This window comes from Strix uralensis, chromosome 5, assembly GCF_047716275.1.
Source record: "Strix uralensis isolate ZFMK-TIS-50842 chromosome 5, bStrUra1, whole genome shotgun sequence".
NCBI classification, from domain to species: domain Eukaryota; kingdom Metazoa; phylum Chordata; class Aves; order Strigiformes; family Strigidae; genus Strix; species Strix uralensis.
The window spans coordinates 86,252,600-86,272,347 of record NC_133976.1 but is presented as its reverse complement, the minus strand read 5'-3'; the positions used below and the strand labels follow the sequence as shown (position 1 = coordinate 86,272,347).

Genomic DNA, 19,748 nt, shown 5'->3' with positions numbered 1-19,748 from the left:
CTTCTACTTAGCTCTAAACAGTAGAAGAAAGCACAAAAAAAAAGCAAAGTGAAGTTTATATGAATGTGTATAATGAAATAATAGATTCAGAAAACATCAGAATTCTTACCAAGCAGCTAAGAGAGTAATAGAAAAGGAAAAAAGCTTAAGATAAAACAGTGCAGGTAAACATGCCATCATAAACACCTAAAATTCTTTCCACTTTACCCCTAAGACACCCTCTCATTGTCTAATATTACCTGGTTTACAACTCTGAATTGATGGTTCGTTATAAAAAGCACCAGCAGAATTTCCCCCCTTGAGTCCCCACACCTCTGAAACACTACCAATTTCACAAATCCCTTCCCAGTTTTCATCATTCTCCCTCCCAACAGTCACATATTTTAACTACATTTTTGGCAGGCAAATGGAGTGCAATGAGCATGTCTCCTGTGTAACACTGCCTTCAAACTTCATGACACGTGGTAGGTCTGATGAGATACCAGATCTCAGAGCAGTGTGTCCTTCCCGTAATTAAAACCATCTATGCGTGCAGGGGCAGGGTAATCCAGAAGGGAGGAACTGGCCTCTAGACAAGGCTTGGGCTAATAATAATGTTCAGAAGTACATAAGCAAGTAAGACAGGCAAGAGAAAGTTAAAACAATTCATGCTCCAATTATAGTGGCCAAGAAAAAAAATTACATTATATGCAGAGAAGCTTAAGTCGCCAATTACCTACAAATGAGAAGCTGGAAAGTTCCCAGGTTTGAACATGGCAGAAGGAAGACTCCTAATATCTCACGAACGGCCCTGAACTGTACTGCAGGTTCCATCTGCTCACAACACAATTCCTGTACTTTTCTCCTTTTGTTTCTAAGAGCATTTTCACAAGAAAACACGACCTTTGATCATTTTGCTACTTATTCTCCGCTGGAAGTCAAATTCCTCCACCTACAAAATCACAGTCATCACCAGAGAGGTGCCAGCCGTGCCTCTAACTTGCAAGAAGGTGTGAGAGTGTTAGAGTACAAGAATCCAGTTGTCATGCAAGCGCCCCTTGCAATAAAAAAGGAAAGGAGGAGCACAGGACAAGTGGCGGGGTGGAAAAGGCAGTTTTCCAAAGAGCATGATTTTCAAAAAATGCCATGAGGTGGCATTCGTGGAACAAGCTGGCCTGCTTCTGGCTTTAAAACAACCGTTGGATCTCTCTGCTTGCGCATAACGTGGACAAGATACAATCTGTCTCTCTGTACCATGAATCTTTTCACCCACTGACTAATCTGAATGACACCAGTGGAAATCAGCCATCCAGTGTGGCTGCCAAATTATGAGAGCTTCACTGGCAGCCAGTTATTGAGAGATGGATAAATTATTTGGTTAGAAACTAATTACACACAGCCCGAGGGGCCTTGCGGTTCATATTCTGCACAACAATGAATAAAAATGGGGCTGCACTGAGATCAGAAATCTGAAGTGCTGGGGAGGCCGTGGAGCCGAGCCTCTCCTCACTGAGGAAGAAACACTTTTAGGGGTACAAGAGGGGCCCACCTCAGCATCTCATCAGCCAGCAAACACAGCTACTATAGAATTAAATCCTGACTACCTAAAGGCTTCGCCAAGTCCAGAATATAGACCAAACTATCACATCACCTTTATGTCAGATTAGAAATAAACAAGCAGATAAATAAACAAGCAAGTACTTGAGAAGGGTTTGAAAGACAGATTAAAAAACAAAAGCATTTTGAGCTTTCCTGTTTACACAGATTTAGCTGAGTCACTGAAAGGGTTCACTAACAGCCGCTCTTATTATTTTTGCTTTCAATATCCTATCTTCTCTTAAAAGTCAGTAGGATTTTCGTATTAGAAAATTATATCTTAAATACATATTTTTATTGCCATCTTTATCCAGTCATATATCCTGTTTCCTATGGAGGAAGGGAGGCTAAGAAATTTTTTCAAATACACGTTCAGTATTAAAAATAGAAACTAGTTTTAACTTGGCCTATCAGCAAACAAGCTTCACCATCTCACGTAAAAATAAAACTCTTCTTTCCTCCAAGTACAATGCTTGCATCTGTTACTAAACAGACCCACTTCTCTGTTTTATTTTCACTCATTACAGCTTACCACTGCAAGTCCTGTTGTCAGAGTTCAAGGAATAGTGAGCTGGGCAGCCGCAGACAAAACCACCGACGGGCACTGCTAAGCAGAGGTGAGAGCAGTGACCGTTGCTGGAGGCACACTCGTTCCAGCCCGCCTGCCTGGAGGAATGGAAGACCAAGATGTCCATAACGTAATCCAAATGCCCTTGGATGATAGTTCGGTTCTGGCCACTGGTCTTGTTGGCTCGTTCAATGCTACGTCGGCTCCAGTCTGTCCAGTAAATGTAATCCTGATACTGAGTCAAGCCAAATGGGTGAGGCAAGTCATCAGCTATAATCTCACGGTCAAGGCCTGTTTCCAAAAAAGGCAAGAAAAAGCAGAATTACATGGGGACAAACGATACGTCCCCTGCACAGAAAGGTTAACATATAATTAAAGTTACATTATTACAAAAGTAAATTATAAAGTAACATACAATATTCCAAAGACCATCCTGAAGTCTCAGAGCCTATCAACAGAAATGTGCTAATCCTGCTTGCAATTCACAGAAGAGAATGTATTTTACTAAAGAAGTCTCAGTTTTAAAAATGATCAGGGTTCTCAGAAAGACTCTGTCCTTTCCCTCCTCCCCAAAACAAACAGGATTCCTCTGAAGTAGATGCAGTATCCTGACACTGTATTCCCAGTTCACCACCTCTCGCACCACATTTGGGTCTCTGCCCACTGCTTACAGAGAGAGAATTGTTATGAGCTTAATAAAATTCTGCATCATATTATGAGAAAAATTAAATGCACAAGGTTAAACTAACCTCTCTCTGGAATGTTGTAACAGGAAGGTGCAGTTGGAAACTCAGGGTAGGAAACAGTTAATTGTGTATAGTGTGGAAATGTTAAGAGACCTTAAGGAGCAGGTCATGGAGGGGAAGTGATTTCAACCACATTATTTCAACCACTTCATTACCACGGGATGTCCTGCTGCCTTGTCACAGAAAATGAACGGGAGATTATGAAGCAAGATATCATTCCCTCTTTGCACAGAGAAGACAAGGATGCACAGCCCTGCACTCTGCTGTCACTAGCCACAGGGAAAACGAAATTCTAATGCTGTGTCCAGCTCCACAGTACACAGGGGAACACTGAGCCAGCCTCAACAGCACACCAAAATACATGAGAAGCTGAAGAAAAGCTTTTATATTACATATAATTCCTATAATGCATTCTCTTGTTTTGATCTTTTTCTAGCTTTGTTCCACTATTGCAAATGTACTGTTTAAAGTAGACTCTCTCCTTTAGCCTTAAATACTGGCTAGTGATAATGCTAATCTGACTAATTTGGCATACAATAAGGCAGTCCACTCCTGTGGGTGCCGAGAAGTTAAGAAAAGATACTGTGCAAATCTGAGAGAGCTTGAGTCCTCAGTACACTACCCTGGGACAGGGAAAGAACAAAATATTCCACCTCCATTTAGCTGTAATGACCAGGTTATAAAACAATCACAGAGAGCCCAGCATGAGAGAGAGTCCCCCTCGTGAACAGTACTAGCCAGGAAAAGCTCCTTGGTGTGCAGGATACTGGGGGAAAAAAATGCCTGAACCCTGAGAATACCAACAAAGATTAAAAACCAAATTGTATTAAATTACACTGTGAAAAATGTCCAATAAGCTGTTGTTATCTTGGCTCTCTCTCTACCTTCCTACAGATGATGAAGTGTTTGTTATATACTTGCCAGTGCTCTTCAGAGCAGCAAAACAAGATCCTCCAGAACACTGAAAGTTGACGGCTTTGTCCTACATATAACTGAAAACACGTACAGCTTGTATAATTTTAACTTTGCGAGCAACTATATCACCTACAAGAAAATCAAGGCCTCGCTAAATGCTGTGTTGCATAAACATCAATTACAGAAGCAAACGTTAAAGGCATGTGAGTTCGGAAAAATCTATTTTTGTCTTAAGACGTGGATCTTTGCATTATTTAAGCAATAACTTGCCACAGGGAACTGTAAAAAAGCAGCAGCACACCCACGACGCTGCCCAGGGCTCTGGGTCTCACCGAGCATGTTGGAGGATTCTATCAGGTTGGTATCGAGGTCGGTCCAATACAGTCGTCTTTTAGCGTAATCAATAGTGAGGCCGTTAGCACGTCCCACGTTCGGTACCAAAGTCGTCCTCTCGCTGCCATCCATAGCAGCTCTATCAATCTTTGGCTTACCACCCCATTCAGTCCAGTACATAAACCTGATTAAAAAGGACAAAAAAAAAAAAAAAAAAAGAATCACGTTCAATCCAAAAGAGAACTCAAGGGGAGAAACAAAACAAAAATCCTTAGAATGAGTAAAAGAAAAACAAGAGCTGTAAATTTGAGCATTTCTTAAGCCCCATTACACTAAATATTCTTTCAAAATACAAGCAAGGAAGTGAGTCAAGTTTCCTCAGAATGCTTCCAACTTAATTTTTCCACTTGGAGCTGGATTTTCACCATCAAATTCCATATGAAAGCACTTCAATCTTAACTAATCCGTGCACGTCGGTTAAGAAGCAAAAGGTTGGCAGTTGGGCACCTTCACTTATACCCGGTTATTTAGGAAGGTATCTTCCATGGCACTTAGCTTCTGTTTCTATTCAGTTGTCCGTCAAATGAAGGAATACAAAGGGGGAGGTATGCAGGGTACTTTTGTTCATAGATGCCACTGCTCATCTCCACACAACTAAGCCAATCAGCCATGTAACAGTATGTCAAATTTCAGCCAAGGGCAGAGTAACACAAAACTGTCTGGCATTTCCACTGGAGCAAAAGTACAAACTATTACATACTCACATGCCAGTTTATGCCTCATTTGGCAGAAGCAGACTTGTACATGTTTTCAGACACTGTACAGTAGAGAGGGCTATATATTTGACATTTGGTGGCTAGTTAGTCCCTCCTTCCAAAATGTTTTTTAAATGGTATTTGCTTTCCAACATCGCCAGCCAATGTTTACACCTTTCTGCTTTAATACCTCTAGTAACAAACACCTGTGAGACGCTTTTAATTTCGACCAACCACACAGTGGGAAAGGTTGCTTCAGAAACTGATGATCAAGGGGAAGCTATTTTTTAGACACCAAGAATACTTGCAAATGTTTCTTAAAATTTTTTTGCAAGTTGTGCGCAGCATGGACCTAAGTGTTAGAATTGTCCCCGCGGTAGCAATGCCAGGAAAACTTCCTTATCAAGTACGATGACACAGCTCAGACAAAAGGAAAAACAGGCATTCAGACTCAAATTTTTTTTTTCTGGTCTATGGTGAAGAGACAAAGCATTGAATTATAATGATCCTTGGAAAAGAATCTATTCCCAGTGTAAAACTAGAACCACACATAGCAACCTTTTCTTACAACTGAGTGACTGGATCTAACAATCTAGTCCTGGATGCCCTCTGATGTACTTGTCCAGGTATCCCTTGGCATGTTGGGGCTGAACCCCACCCACGTGTCCCACTGCAGACAGTGCAGAGCTCCGCTGGACTAAGCACCCCGACAATTGTCACCACCTTGTTGAAACGAAGCAGGAAGAACGTGCTCTGAGTTCTCTGCATTGCTGTAACTCTTGCAGCGTCACTGGAAACTGTGATCATTTCATAAACCTTGAAAATGAAGTTCCCTCATTTGAAAAATGAGAATACAATGTTGGCATAACCTCAAATAGGTTTATGTTTTTAATTAGTTAATGTCAAATGAGCACTTCATGGTAGAAGAGCTATTTCAGAAGCTAAACAGTTTTACCTTGCCCTGTTCCTTCCTCCTTCCCCCTGTTTATTGCCCTACTTTTGCTATTACATTTGAATCCAACTGAGAAGTTTCTTCTCAGAAAAGCTTTCGTTTTGGGGATGGGCGGGTATAATCATTTCCACTCTTTCTCTGTCCTTGCTTCCCTTGTCCATACCAACTAAAAAGGCTTCCTTATCTGAAGAAACAAACACCTTCCTTATTCTCAGACAATAAGCTTCACTCCCCCACTCTCAGGATAAATCTTTTAATAGTTTTATTGGACCCTAACTTGTGATAAAAAGAATCCTCATTTTTAAAAGGACAAATATTTTCTTTTCAATGTTATAGTCCTTTTCTAATTAATGAATTCCACAAACCTAAAACTACTTTGATTCTGTGGTTAATTAAAAAACTAAATATAAATCCCTTTTTAATGAGCTGCTCTGATTTTTTTGGTAGTAGTCTTAATGATTATTCAGGACATTAAGAGTGTATTCCTCCATCCCTCATACCCTAGATTACCAGGTTGTATTCCCCAGCTCAGTTCTCTCAGGATTTACACGCAGTGCCTAACTAACATGCCCTAGAGGAAGCACTACGATGTTGTTTTTCACCGTTCATAAACATAAAATTAAACCAGCAAGTTACCCCTCAGCGGGGTCCAACGCCAATGCCCGGGGACTGTCGAGATCTTTCCACACCAGCACTTGGCGATGCTGTCCGTCCAGCTTTGACACTTCTATACGATTTGTTCCTGTATCAGCCCAGTACAAGTTCTTCCCCAGCCAATCTACAGCCATGCCTTCCGGGTAATCCAAGCCAAACTCCACGACGTGTTCCAGTGCGCTGCCATTCATAAACGCTCTGCTGATGGTCTGCAGGGATACAAAGATACACAGGCAAATTAAAAATTTTACCAGTCTGTCATTCGGCTGGTTGTTTTCTTTGTTGCATTTTAAACACTTTCAGATTTTAGGCATCTCCTAGGAAAGAGGATCTTACAATATGCTACTTATTTGCAAGGCGAACAATGCTGCTATTCAGAAGTAATGATTTACTGTGCTCCATGAATGTATTCTGTGTCAATTACAATAGCGTTTCACTGGGGAAATAAATGGGATAACTAGTCTGGTTCAATTAAGCAGTCTACATGCCAAAATGACCTTAATAACTCAGTGCCAACTTTGAGGGGGAAATATTTTGGCTCTCTCAGGACTATACAAAAGCACCGATGTTATAGCATGGAACACAATTTAAAGCAGCCTAATGAAAAAGTTCAGGGCAGAACAGCAAATAGAAGAAAACAACCTAACGACTGATTAGCTCAGTATTGCAAGTGCTTCAGTACTGATGGTTGGTTTAATTTAATTTCACTGAGCATAATTTCTTCTCGGGCTTTTATTCAAGAGACTTCTTTTAACTCTTGCCGTCATGGATCAGCCTGTGATAGCAGATATAGCCAGAATTATATTTTAATAATATATCAGAGTTTAGGCATTCCCTAATTTACTGTGACCACTCATGAGTCTGAAAGTAACGGAAAAATGTTAGGATGGTACAAAATTCTTTTTGGCAAACATGGGCTTGCTTTTTATGTCCTTAATATTCCCCTCTGCACACGCTCCTCATGCTCGTAACCCATCAGATGTTAACACAAAGGTTGATTTTTTGTTTACTTCCCAGTTTGGATGTTACCTGCTGATTATGCCAATTTGTGACAGTACACAGCAGGGAACTTTGTATCTCAGTCTTCATCTGTATCATCCTTAAAAATTGATCAGATTCTTGCTTTATTTTTATTTCAAACACAGCTCAAATGAATACCATACCTAAAGAGTTCAGCCAAACCACCTTTCTCAAACTCACTTAAACTGTGTTTTTAACTTTTATGATTCTTCAGTTGCAAAGGTCCATGAGTTATTGTTGGCTCAGGTCTCAACCCAATTGCAGAAAACTTTCTTTTATTAAAAACTAATTTTTGGTGCTCACAATTCTGACTACATCTACAACCCATGAAAAACAAAGGGAATAACTAGACTCACTGATAACAGACAGACAATACACAGATTTCTGTTGCTGCGTTAACCACCATGTTTAAACACCTACCCTCAACCTTTTCTGATTTGTCAGTCTAGACCCTAAATCTGTTTTACAAAGCCTGTGATTCATAATATGTCTCACATGCAGCAGTTATATAAGTTAATGAACACATAAGACCCATTTTCACTTCCTGACCCAAGACAATGCTTCCTCCCATTAAACATATTTGGCAAAACATCCGTGATCCCTGAAACCTCCTGCCATGTGGCACTCTTCTGAGCTTTCTGCCAAAAAACTTAATTTTTGCAAACTTGTCCTTTATGTGAAAATGTATACGTTAGATTTAAATGATGTGATCGGTTGACCTTGGTTGGATGTCAGGTGCCCACCAAAGCTGCTCTATCACTCCCCTCCTCAGCTGGACAGGGGAGAGAAAATATCACGAAAGGCTCGTGGCTCAAGGTGAGGACAAGGAGAGATCACTCACCATTTACTGTCATGGGCAAACCAGACCCAACTTGGGAAAAATTAATTTAATTTATTATCAAACAAATCAGAGGAGGGTAATGAGAAATAAAACTGAATCTTAAAACACCTTCCCCCCACCCCTCCCCTCTTCCCAGGCTCAACTTCACTCCCAATTTCTCTACCTCCTCCCGCCGAGCGGCACAGGGGGATGGGGAATGGGGATTGCGGTCAGTTCATCACCCCTTGTCTCTGCCGCTCCTTCCTCCTCAGGGGGAGGACTCCTCACACTCTTCCCCTGCTCCAGCGTGGGGTCCCTCACACAGCAGACGGTTCTCCATGAACTTCTGCAACATGAAGCAGAACTGCTTCCCGAACTGCTCCAGCGTGGGTCCCTCCCATGGGGTGCAGTCCCTCAGACACAGACTGCTCCAGCGTGGGACCCCTGTGGGGTCACAAGTCCTGCCAGCAAACTGGCTCCAGCATGGGCTCCTCTCTCCACAGGGCCACAGGTCCTGCCAGGGGGTCACAGGACCCCTGCCAGGGGGTGACAGCCTCTTTTGGGCATCTCCCTGCTCTGGCGTGGGGTTCCCCATGGGCTGCAGGTGGGTGTCTGCCCCCCCATGGACCTCCATGGGTGCAGGGCACAGCTGCCTCACCATGGACTGCATGAGAATCTCCGCTCTGGCACCTGGAGCACCTCCTCTTCCTCCTTCTGCACTGCCCTTGGTGTCTGCAGAGTTGTTTCTCTTACATATTCTCACTCCTCTCTCTCGCCGCAGTTGCTGTTGTGCAGCAACTTTTTCCCCTTCTTAAATACATTATCCCAGAGGTGCTACCACTGTGGCTGATGGGCTCGGCCTTGGCCAGTGGCGAGTCAGACTTGGAGCCACTGGCATTGGCTTCGTCAGACATGGGGGAAGCTTCTAGCAGCTTGTCATAGAAGCCACCCCTGTATCCCCCCCACTAGCAAAACCTTGCCACACAAACCCAGTACAGATGATTTATAGGAGAGAATGCTGCTAGTATAATGAAAATGTACGCCATTCTTAGTTAGAACAAGCTCTTTTACCTAACCCTTGAATCTTGTAATCACATTTGCCAATCCATTCTTAAGAACCTTGTAACAACTTAATAGCCAATATGGAATAAACCTCTACCTTCAGTGAAATGTCAGTCCAGTAAATCCGATTGTCTGTCACATCAAAATCCAGAGCAGAAGCTTCCTTGACTCCAGTGAGTGGAATAGCCACGTTGTTGTTGTTTGTTTCCAAAGAGATTCGTCTGATATCCGCTCTCCGAGAAAACAGCAGGAAAGCTTCTGGGACGATGCAGGTCTTCATATCGTTGATGAGCTCTAAGCCTATGGGGCAAGCGCAGCGGAGGCCTTGTGGTCTGTACAGACAAAGGTGACTGCAGCCGCCGTTGTCCTCTGCGCAAGGGTTGGTACCTAAGCACACAACAAAAGCAAAAGCCATCACTGCAAACTCACTGAAGTTGGAAGATGAAACCAGTCCTCGCACGCATCAACGACACTATGAGTCCTTTAAGAAATACCTATAGTTTTTCCACCTTTTATTCTCTGAATGAATTAATTTTTGTTCGTTTTCTGTAATCCTTTAGACAGATGTTACACTACTTGGCTGGAAAGCCAGAACGTGTTTTCCTGGCCCCATGAAACAAACCCAGCATTAGAGAGAGGGATCTAGAAGCAGCTACTGATGCTCCTGATTCACTTGTAAGTAAGCAAGCAAGCATATGTTCTGCTGCCTTTTACAGTGCACTGGTCGAGTTACATACCCCAATTGTGTTCCTAGGGATGAAAAACGTGCAGATCTATTTTCATACCCATTCAACGGTCTCTCCTACTAGTAAAACAGCTCTTTGCAATACCAACTTGTGTACCTGCACATGCTGGAAATCCACCTACTGAGACAGGCCCAGCATTACCAAGCTCAATTAGCCAAACAGTTGGAAAAGGGGATGCATTTAAAGCACAGAATCACAGAATCATCTAGGTTGGAAAAGACCTTGAAGATCATCTAGTCCAACCATTAACCTCACACTGACTAGCACACGTACCTTAAGGCATCTTGTTAACGTGGTAACAGCAACCCAAAGATACACCTCAACTATATTTGACTAATTTCCTGGGGTGTAATCCAGACATGGCAGCAAGAAGCTGCAAGCCCTAACCACACAGCAGGACATTCAGGGAATGTGATGAGTTCTGTGATGCTACAGTTACACTGCTACCAGTGCTTGGATAGCCAACGATAGCCAATTTAAAGCTAGATCCTGCTTTTTTTACACCACGGACACTACAGGGCAGAAAGTACTTTTAATTATTTTTAAAAGATGATTTTGCAGTATGAATGTGAAAGGCACTGAACAGACTAAAACTGGCTCACACTTAGCTTTCGCATACTGGGAGCACATGTTCAGATTACAAGATGAAAAGCTGTTACAGCTGCAGTTTCATAAACAGCTGGGCTAATCTAATAGCTGGCTGTTACAAAGAGAAGTTTTCATTTCCCATGATCCTCCTTCTCCCCTTACTGGATCCAGGGTTGTTCAGACCTATGAGCTGCTCCAATTCTCTAAGAAGCAGAAAATTACCCATTTTGGGAGATGCCTGGTTGCTTTCCAGCTTCATATTCATCCAAGTTAGAGAACTAAAGCACCTCTCAAAAGACCTACCCCATCCCATCAAACTGTGTCCCATACAAGAGAACCGGATTCTGCCCACTTCTAAAAATCTGACCTGCTATAAAGTGGTATCTGCAGAGGAGCACTGCTGAAATTTTCCATTTCATTTACTTGCCCGATTAGCAGTCTCACTCACCAATTATCTGGTGGACATTTGTAGCTTTCAGGCCCATTAGGTCAGGCAGCTGATCTATGATGATCTCTCTTTCTGCTGTGCGTTTATGCACGCGTTCAATGCTGCGCCTTTGCCAGTCTGTCCAGTAAACGTAGTCTCCCAGCAACGTGAATCCAAAGATATGAGGCAGCTTGTCCTCCACCAGAACTCTTCGCCCAGTTCCATCAGCATTCATGACCTATGGATATACACAAACACAAACTTAGTACGTATACAGAATAATTCTGTCACTATTTATCAGAGATTAATTAACTAGCTGCTCCACACTTAGAATTCAAATTAAAAAATAATCTCCTAGCCATTAAAATGCTATCAATGTCACACAGCAATCTAATTAAAAAGACAGGTACTTATTTCAGCAGGTACTTATTCTAAAAGCCACAGAGGATCCCTTATGTATAAGGCTAATAAGAAGATCATAACATGAAATTATGACACGACATTCCTTATTATATTTGCTTTAGGAATATTATGCGTGCCTGTTAGATGTTGCCTCTCTCTCTTGTTTCTGACTTAGGTCTCTTGGTTTAGTTTTAAATGGGAGACACCGTACTTTACACGAAGACAAGCTTACAATGTCAAGAAGTCCTGGCTCAGCATCTTGTGGTCCACAGTCCCTTCCAAGTGAGCTTTGCCCAGATTACAAACAGCAATAAGAGGAGGCCCCACATAAATTCTGGGAGGCAAAGAGTCAAGAAGATCTACAGAATATGTTTATATTCCCAAGTCTGAATAAAGAACCAGTTTTACATTCTTCAAAATTAAGTTCAGTAATTTTTGTACTAGAAGGAACAGTAATAGTCTGTAAATAATTGCATGCCTTTGATCAAGACACTTGAATTTACTGTGTCATTTTTCTCTACTGCTAAAAAGTAATACCTAAATTCCTCAAAGAGGCACTGAAAGGATTAATTAAACATATGTTTATGCATGTTCAAGTGATCAAGTACCTTATGAATGCCAAGTATTATAAAAAGTACCATACTGACAGGAGTGAAGAGAGTCCTGTGTTTTAAGAGAAGCTTAAAAATGATTCAGCACTACAATTTAATAGAAAAGTTCCTTCTGAAATATTTCTGCTTGTTTCAAGTTTCAGTTTAAGTTTACAGCATGTATACTACCCTTCCAAAAAAAGAAAAAAACCAAGCCAAACCACCTGAATGTAAAAACTTCCCAAAAAAACGTGATCCACAAAATTCAAGATAGCATACCAATCCCTGAAACATTAAAATGTCCTTCCCACTACCCAAGGATGTTCCAAGTTAAGGACTAGAAAAAGAGTGACTTACTAAAATAGCTGTTTTCAAATCTCTCTCAGTTGCCTTGTGGAATTAAGATATATAGACAAATCTGTATGATTTCCCATTTTTCCCATGGCTCAAACCCAAAGATTTGTGCAATGACAACCTTCAGAATCAATTGGTTTCATAACTATGGCTAGATGGATGATGCTTTGTGGTCAGAAGAATTTCCCAGCTCACCAGAAACAAGGCAGCTATTTTGGAGCAACTCATCTACCTTTTGCCTACCCAAGCACAGATGGGGGAGGAAGGAAAGGAATAGAGAAAGAGAACTGAAACCCATACCTTTCTCAGCGTACAGTATAATGTGCACATTAATAAAATGTTTTTAAGTTCACTAAAGAAGCTGAAGAAAATGCTATAATCTTCACAATAATTCAATTTCTCCTTAAAACTATTCCCTGTCATAAACTTCCCGACATTACTGTACTTACTCTGAGTATGTTAGAACAGGAATCGAATCTTTATGTGCACATTTCCCACAGAAAAATGAAAGGGGCTCTGCATACTTGCTGGTTTGTAGGAATAAGTTCCCTATTTACTTTTTTAAAAAAGCTCATAATTACTCTGTGTAATTGACTTTCCAAAAAATCTTCAGTCTACTAGCACATGTGGCATGCTTCTACTAATGCACTAATGCATATGCATCACAAAAATAAGGTGAACATTGCTTGGTGAAATGTTTTTTCCCCCTCCATTCTTACTAAGATCCTTCAGAAAGTCAAGCACAGTACTTGCAGCTTCACTTTGCATTATGGTTACCAGCCTAAAGCTGTAACTTATGTCCTTTGCACACTGATAACCAAATCCAAACATAGCTTTTCCTATCACAGATTGTTTAGCTGGGCTCAGAGCCCAGTGTAATTGCCTAATTTCTGGACTTCCTTCTGAAAACAAGCCCTGCTATTCCATCTATTCTATGTCTGAAAATTTCAGCATCTGCTGGCTCTCAATTCCTAGCAGCATGCCTCCTACACTCTGTTTTGATAAATGAGGTTGCTAAACAACAGACTAATGGCTAACTTTAGAACCAGGGACACAGATTTAACATCTGTAAGATAAACTGTGACTTACAGTCCTTAAACCCACCATCCTTTCAAGAAACCATCACCACCACCAAGCAACAGTCATCCCCTTTTGCCTACCACGCATTTTCTAGCCATAACACAGTCATCTTACATTTCTGTGATGACTTGTTTCCCTCTCCCCCTTAAACTACAGAGATAAGCCATTTGCTTGCAACTAATTAATATATGGCAATTAGTGCTTGCTAAGCAGACCAAAAATATAAACAGAATGGATGGATGTTGCAAAGTGAGTCAGCTAAAACCACACAGTAACAACCACCAAAACTTCACTTTCACAAAGCAGTATCTTCAGATACCACACTTTTTGCCTTGTACTTATAAAAGGAAGAAACTTCTGTATTTAAGCAGGTGCTTAACTACTGGCAAAGAGAATTAGTTGGAAGGTGTATGGTGTGAGATGAACTTTCTTTGGTAAACTTTAAAAGGGGAGCTGTTCAAATAAGCTTCCTCTTATACTGAAAGAAAGTCAGGAAAAGAAGGGAGGACTTAATCCATAAGTATCTGCTTTTAATTAAATTTTGTTTTGCCACATGCAGGTTATTTTAAAAGACAGCTTTATGTCACCTAGACAAAACAGGCGCCTATCTGAAAGCACTTACACATACCTGCTACCCTACTCCTACCGCATCTTACCTGACCACATCTGTGCAATATGACTTGATATAAACATCTGCCCACTAGCAGTCAGGTACCACCACGTGCATAGTTCCACAGCAGCACGCTGTCTGCACTCACTTTGGCTGCATTTTAGGAGATTTGAATAGAATTTCATCAATAGGCTACGGAACCAAATAGTCTGGTGTAGGTCAGAAGGAAAACGGCAAGGGATATTGGGGTGATATATATAATAAGCACAAGGAAAAAGAAACAATCACTAATCAACCAATTACAAAGGATTTCAGCATCCTCTTTTCACATACTGAAATTCAGGAGACAAGTGAGTCCCAGGCAATGCTGCTTTACGCATTTATTCCCCCTATCCAGCCCCAGATGGATCAGCTCGCCACAATGAAGCCTATCCCCACAGAATCCCCCATACGAGAAACCCACCTTCTGCTGCCATGAGGCAGTGTCTCCAGCGGTTTACGCTGCTTTAACCACAATGTGGTGTGGGTTTCACATTCTGAGGCCGTTCTGAATACTGCAAACCACAGTGAGAATATAGACTACAACAGGAAACAGATGTGGTGCAACCACAACCACCACCTTTACTGAAAGAGCAAGTAGTTCCATGAAAAAAAATGGAACTAAGCACAAAAATTAAATGGCCTCAGAAAAAATACCCACTTGTAGGATAAGGGCTTTGCTTAGCCTAGAACAATAATGAATGAAAACCTACGGCCTCATGAAAATACAGCTTATTCAAAATAAACAAATTAATGCTGAAAATGTGGTTGTATTTTAAGATGCTATACTTAATGGTCAGCAGGGACAATAAAAAAACAACTTGGAAGAATTACTTTTATTTTAAAGTTACAGACTGGATTGCACAGTGATATATTCTTAGGGTCTTTCTTGCTGTCAGATACCCTGGATTTAATTCACTCTTGGATACCAGTAATGCAGTAAATACGGTAATGCAGTGAATTTACCTTTTTGATAATCTGGAATTTGAATGTATGGTAGTTTACACTTGTCACTTGATTGGCTTAAGTCTAGAGCTCAACCACTGTACCTATCCCATTTGTGAAAATAACATTCCGGTCTGGTTAGAGCTCGCGCTGGAAGCCTAGCAAAGCTATGCAGACTAGCAGTCGGCTCAGGTTTAGCAGACCAAGGCCAGTGGCAGTAGAGACTAGGCTTGTATCCACAGCTCTGAGGAGATGCTAATAATATAAAGTGTCTGTCCCTTTCAGGCCATACTTCAACCAATATCAAACATAAGAGCCCAGTTTTACAAGGCACCAGACAACCTCAGTGCTGACGACTCCCGGAAAAGAGCACTCAGGCTCCGGAAAGAACTCACTTTCCAGTGTAAATGTGGGAGACTGTCTGTCCTGGTTTGGGCTGGGATAGAGTTAATTTTTCTTCTTAGTAGCTAGAATAGTGCTGTGTTTTGGATTCAGTATGGGATTTGGTATGAGAAGAATGCTGATAATACACTGATGTTTACAGTTGCTGCTACAAGATCAAGGACTCTCCAGCTCCCCACGTCCTTCCTGTGTGCAGGTGCAGGAGAAGCTGGGAGGGAGCATGGCCAAAGCACCGGACCCAAACGGGCCAATGGAATATTCCAGATCATGTAACACCATGGAGGGTCAGCTGGGAAGGAGAGGGTTCTTTCTCGCTTCTGGGATTGTGGTTTCAGGATCTTGGTTTTCAGGCTCGCAAGCAAGGAACAGGCTGGGTATCAGTCAGCAGGTGGTGAGCAATCACATTGTGCATTACCCGTTTGTACTTTCTATTATTGTTACTGGCTTATTTTATTTCAATTATTAAACTGTTTTTATCTTAACCTATGAGTCTCCCTCTACTCCTCCAATTCTCTACTCCATCCCCTGGGGCAGGGGAGGGTGGGCGAGCGGTCGCATGGTGTTTGGCTGCCAGCCGGGTTTGAACGTGACACTGTCAGACAAAGCTGATATGATTTACTCATAATTAACCTAGTGCCATAAGCAGGGTGACAGTGTGCAAACCATTACCTTTCATCTTAACTCATAATCATAGTTTAATTTTCAATGTAGAACCACAGAATCATAGACCAGCCCAGGCTGGGACCTCAAAAGATCATCTGGTCCAACCTTTTGTGGAAAAGGGAGCCTAGATGAGATTATCTACCATCCTGTCCAGTCACACCTTGAAAACTTCCAGTGATGGGGCCTCTACCACATCCCCTGGAAGGTTATTCCAGCGAATGATTGCTCTCACTGTAAAATATTTCTTTCTTATATTGAGATGAAACCTCCCCCAGTGCAACTTGTACCAGTTGCCCTTGTCCTCTCCCTGTGGCTCCTTGTGAAGGCAGAGCCTCCATCCTCATTGTAGTTGCCCTTTAAGTATTGGAAAACTGTGATGAGGTCCCCCCAAGCCTTCTCTTCTCCAGTGGAAAAAGACCTAAATCCTTCAGTCTTTCCTCCGAGGGCAGGTTCTCCACCCCTTCGATCATCTTTGTGACCTTCCTTTGGCCCCTCTCCAGTCTGTCTGCATCTTTTTTGAATTGTGGGCACCAGAGCTGGACACAGTGCTCTACATGCTCTACATGCGGCGTGACAAGCACTGAGTAGAGTAGGATGATCACATCTCTGTCTCTGCTAGCAATCCTCTTGCGGATGCAGCCCAGGAACCGATTTGCCTTTGTTGTGCGGCAGCACACTGCACCCAGGTTCAGCTCGTTGTCCACCAGGACCTGCAGGTCCCTTTCAGCCAGGCTGCTCCCCAGTCCCACAGATCCCAGCCTACACTGGGCTCTGGGGTTACGTCATCCCATGTGCCTTGCACTTGTCTTTGTTAAACTTCACCTAGTTCATGCTAGCCCGCTCTTCCAGCCTGTCCAGGTCTCTCTGGAAAACGGACCTCCCTTTTGACATGCCCACCACACCACCCACTTTAGTGTCATCAGCAAATGTGGTGAGGGTGCTTTCAATCCCGTCATCCAGATCATTTATGAGGATATTGAACAGCGTGGGGCCCAGTATCGATCTCTGGGGGAGCCCACTTGTGACAGGCTGCCAGCTTGAGTAAAAAGCACCGATCATCACCCTCGGAGTGAGGCCTGTGAGGCAATTCCCTACCCATCTCTCAGAGCACACATCCAGTCTGTATCTTAACAGGTTGTCTAGGAGGAGGCTGTGGGAAACAGCATCAAACATTTTGCTGAAGTCCAGGCAAACAACATCCACTGCTCTCCCCAGGTCAACAGAAAATGTTATTTTGTTGTAAGAGGTGATCAGGCTAGTCTGGCATGATTTGTCTTTGGGAAATCAGTGTCGGCTTTTCCCAATCACCTGCTTCGTTTGGCTTGCACATTTCTAGGAGAACTCTTGCCAGGGACTCAAGTAAGACTAATAGCCCTGTAGTTTCCTGGGTCCTCTTTTGGATGTAGTTCTAAATAATCGGGGAGCAGGTAAGTATCATGCATGCTAAGCTCGCTCTGAGGATAACTGGAACAGAGGAAGTCAATGAAAATTTAGAAAAAAACAGCTGGTAACTTTATCTTCAAAAAATAAAAGATTACTTACAAGAATGGAATAGGCCTCTATGACAGACTGAAAGCCCCCAGCTACACTACAAGATGTTACCAGAACTTTATTTCAGATACACACATCAGAAAAACAGAAAAACCCAAACCAAACAACGTTCTCTAGAGCAGTTTATGGATTTTACCAATTTCAGATACAAATATCTTCTAACAAAGTAAGAATAACTTGAACCTAAACCCTGATTTTTAAAATTGACAGCCAATTTTTGGACAAACGACCAAGATCTTAGCTATCTATTGGTTCCTGAACTTCAGCACCTTTACCAGTACCAGCTTACTGATCCTCAGAGAGGGCAGGAGATCCCATTTAATATGCGGTCCCTCAATTGCCCTGCTCAAGTACTACTGCCATCACTGTGCCAGCTCTACAAAATTTCTAGCAGGGACCACAGCTGGAAACCATCTCTCCCCACTGACTCGCAGGAAGGATGCAATTGTAGCACTTACCTTCCTTCTGAAAGGATAAGGAACCAGAGAGTGTTCTGATTTGGTGGTGATGCTTTGCATGTCATGTGTCCCACAAATGCAGAACGCTACCTTGGTACATGTTGAAATATACTCCCAGATATATAGTTATTCACCTTACTGCATGAAAAAAACCCCAGCCATTTGTCACAGACCTATACGAAGGACATGTCACAGAAAAGAAAAAAAAAATGTAAACTCTTCCAGAGCAGTCCTTAAAACTCTTGAGTAATTCTAATGACAAGTTGGGTTTCTTGCAATAGCTTGAAAGAGCAAAAAAACATATCAGAAAGCACTGCCACCTTCACAATTTCAACACAGGATACGCTAACGCACTCTAGGAATGCATACAACTGAAAACCAATGAAACGAACAGGTGAATTTCTTGTGACTTTGATCATTAACACTGATCTGCATAAGACGATTGCAAAGAAGTATTACTGTAAGACAGCTGTGAAATACTGAATTCAGTATATATATCCCAGATATTTCGTCATACCATAGGAAAAGATCTTGAACAAGGCCTGCATTATACCTGAAATAGTTTAAGAATATTCAAGGTTTACACTTAGTTATTTCAGCTCTCGTTATCCAATGATAACTTATAAGTTTTCAATATAAGTATCCAACGATACTTCTATGTGCTGTTTGTTTCATGCAACACGTATTGACTCAGTTCATGACACTGCTAATCAAGGATATGACTGTTCATCTTCCACCTAAAATGTACATGAATCTTAAAAAGTGAAAAGTGAAAAGCTACACTAATTTGGTTAAAGAAAAAAAAAACTGGGGCAGCATCTCTTGTAAAAATAACTCTGAAAGATAGCTACAATGTCTTCTGAACATTACATTAGCATTTCTTCAGACTATGTATTTTCAACTTGCCTCTTTAAGCAACACAAACAGACCAGAACAGAATGATTTTACTGCTATGGCTGCAGTAATATAATAAAATTAACACATGTATCTACTATAAAACAGCAGCTCTAAGAGAAGAAAAAAGGGGCATCTTGTCTAAATTTCCAGTTTTATTAGTCTTCCCCTCTAAAAAAAAAATGTCCTGATCAACTATACTCTGACTAAGCAACTGAAACTTTAAACTCAGCTTGAGGAAATTATCCTGTGTCATTAATTTACTGTTTATCACATTTTCCCTCAATTCCAAAACATTAAGGAATGCTTTAGATATGAAATGGGAAGCCATCTCTTCATTGCAGTGAAATCCTGAGAAATCAGCAGAAGGGATACCTGGAACCCTTTATATTTGCTTCAGAAACCAAATGCCTCAAGCCAACTCCACAATTTCTTACTGCTAATTGTTTTACAATAGCCATTACCAATTTCTAATTTAACAGTTCCCCAGCACCCTCAATTTCCTTTTGAGCTCTAATCATTCTTCCAAAGAATTCAAAATATTTTTTCCTGAGCATGGATAATATTCCTAATAGGACTGCAGTGAAGATAAATACATA

The 19,748-nt window shown here is 41.7% G+C and overlaps 1 protein-coding gene across 2 annotated transcripts in view; it reads right to left on the bottom strand.

Annotated features, from left to right (window-relative positions):
* The window catches only part of LRP6 (LDL receptor related protein 6), a 132,223-nt gene that overhangs the window by 26,719 nt on the left and 85,756 nt on the right, over window positions 1–19,748 (bottom strand). For both annotated transcript variants that reach the window (XM_074872084.1, XM_074872085.1), the window contains 5 exons: window positions 11,183–11,399; window positions 9,498–9,787; window positions 6,481–6,707; window positions 4,137–4,321; window positions 2,108–2,434 (listed from right to left, as the gene is read on the bottom strand). In XM_074872084.1, coding sequence (XP_074728185.1) covers window positions 2,108–2,434; window positions 4,137–4,321; window positions 6,481–6,707; window positions 9,498–9,787; window positions 11,183–11,399 — 1,246 coding nt within the window. The remainder of the gene's footprint in view (window positions 1–2,107; window positions 2,435–4,136; window positions 4,322–6,480; window positions 6,708–9,497; window positions 9,788–11,182; window positions 11,400–19,748) is intronic.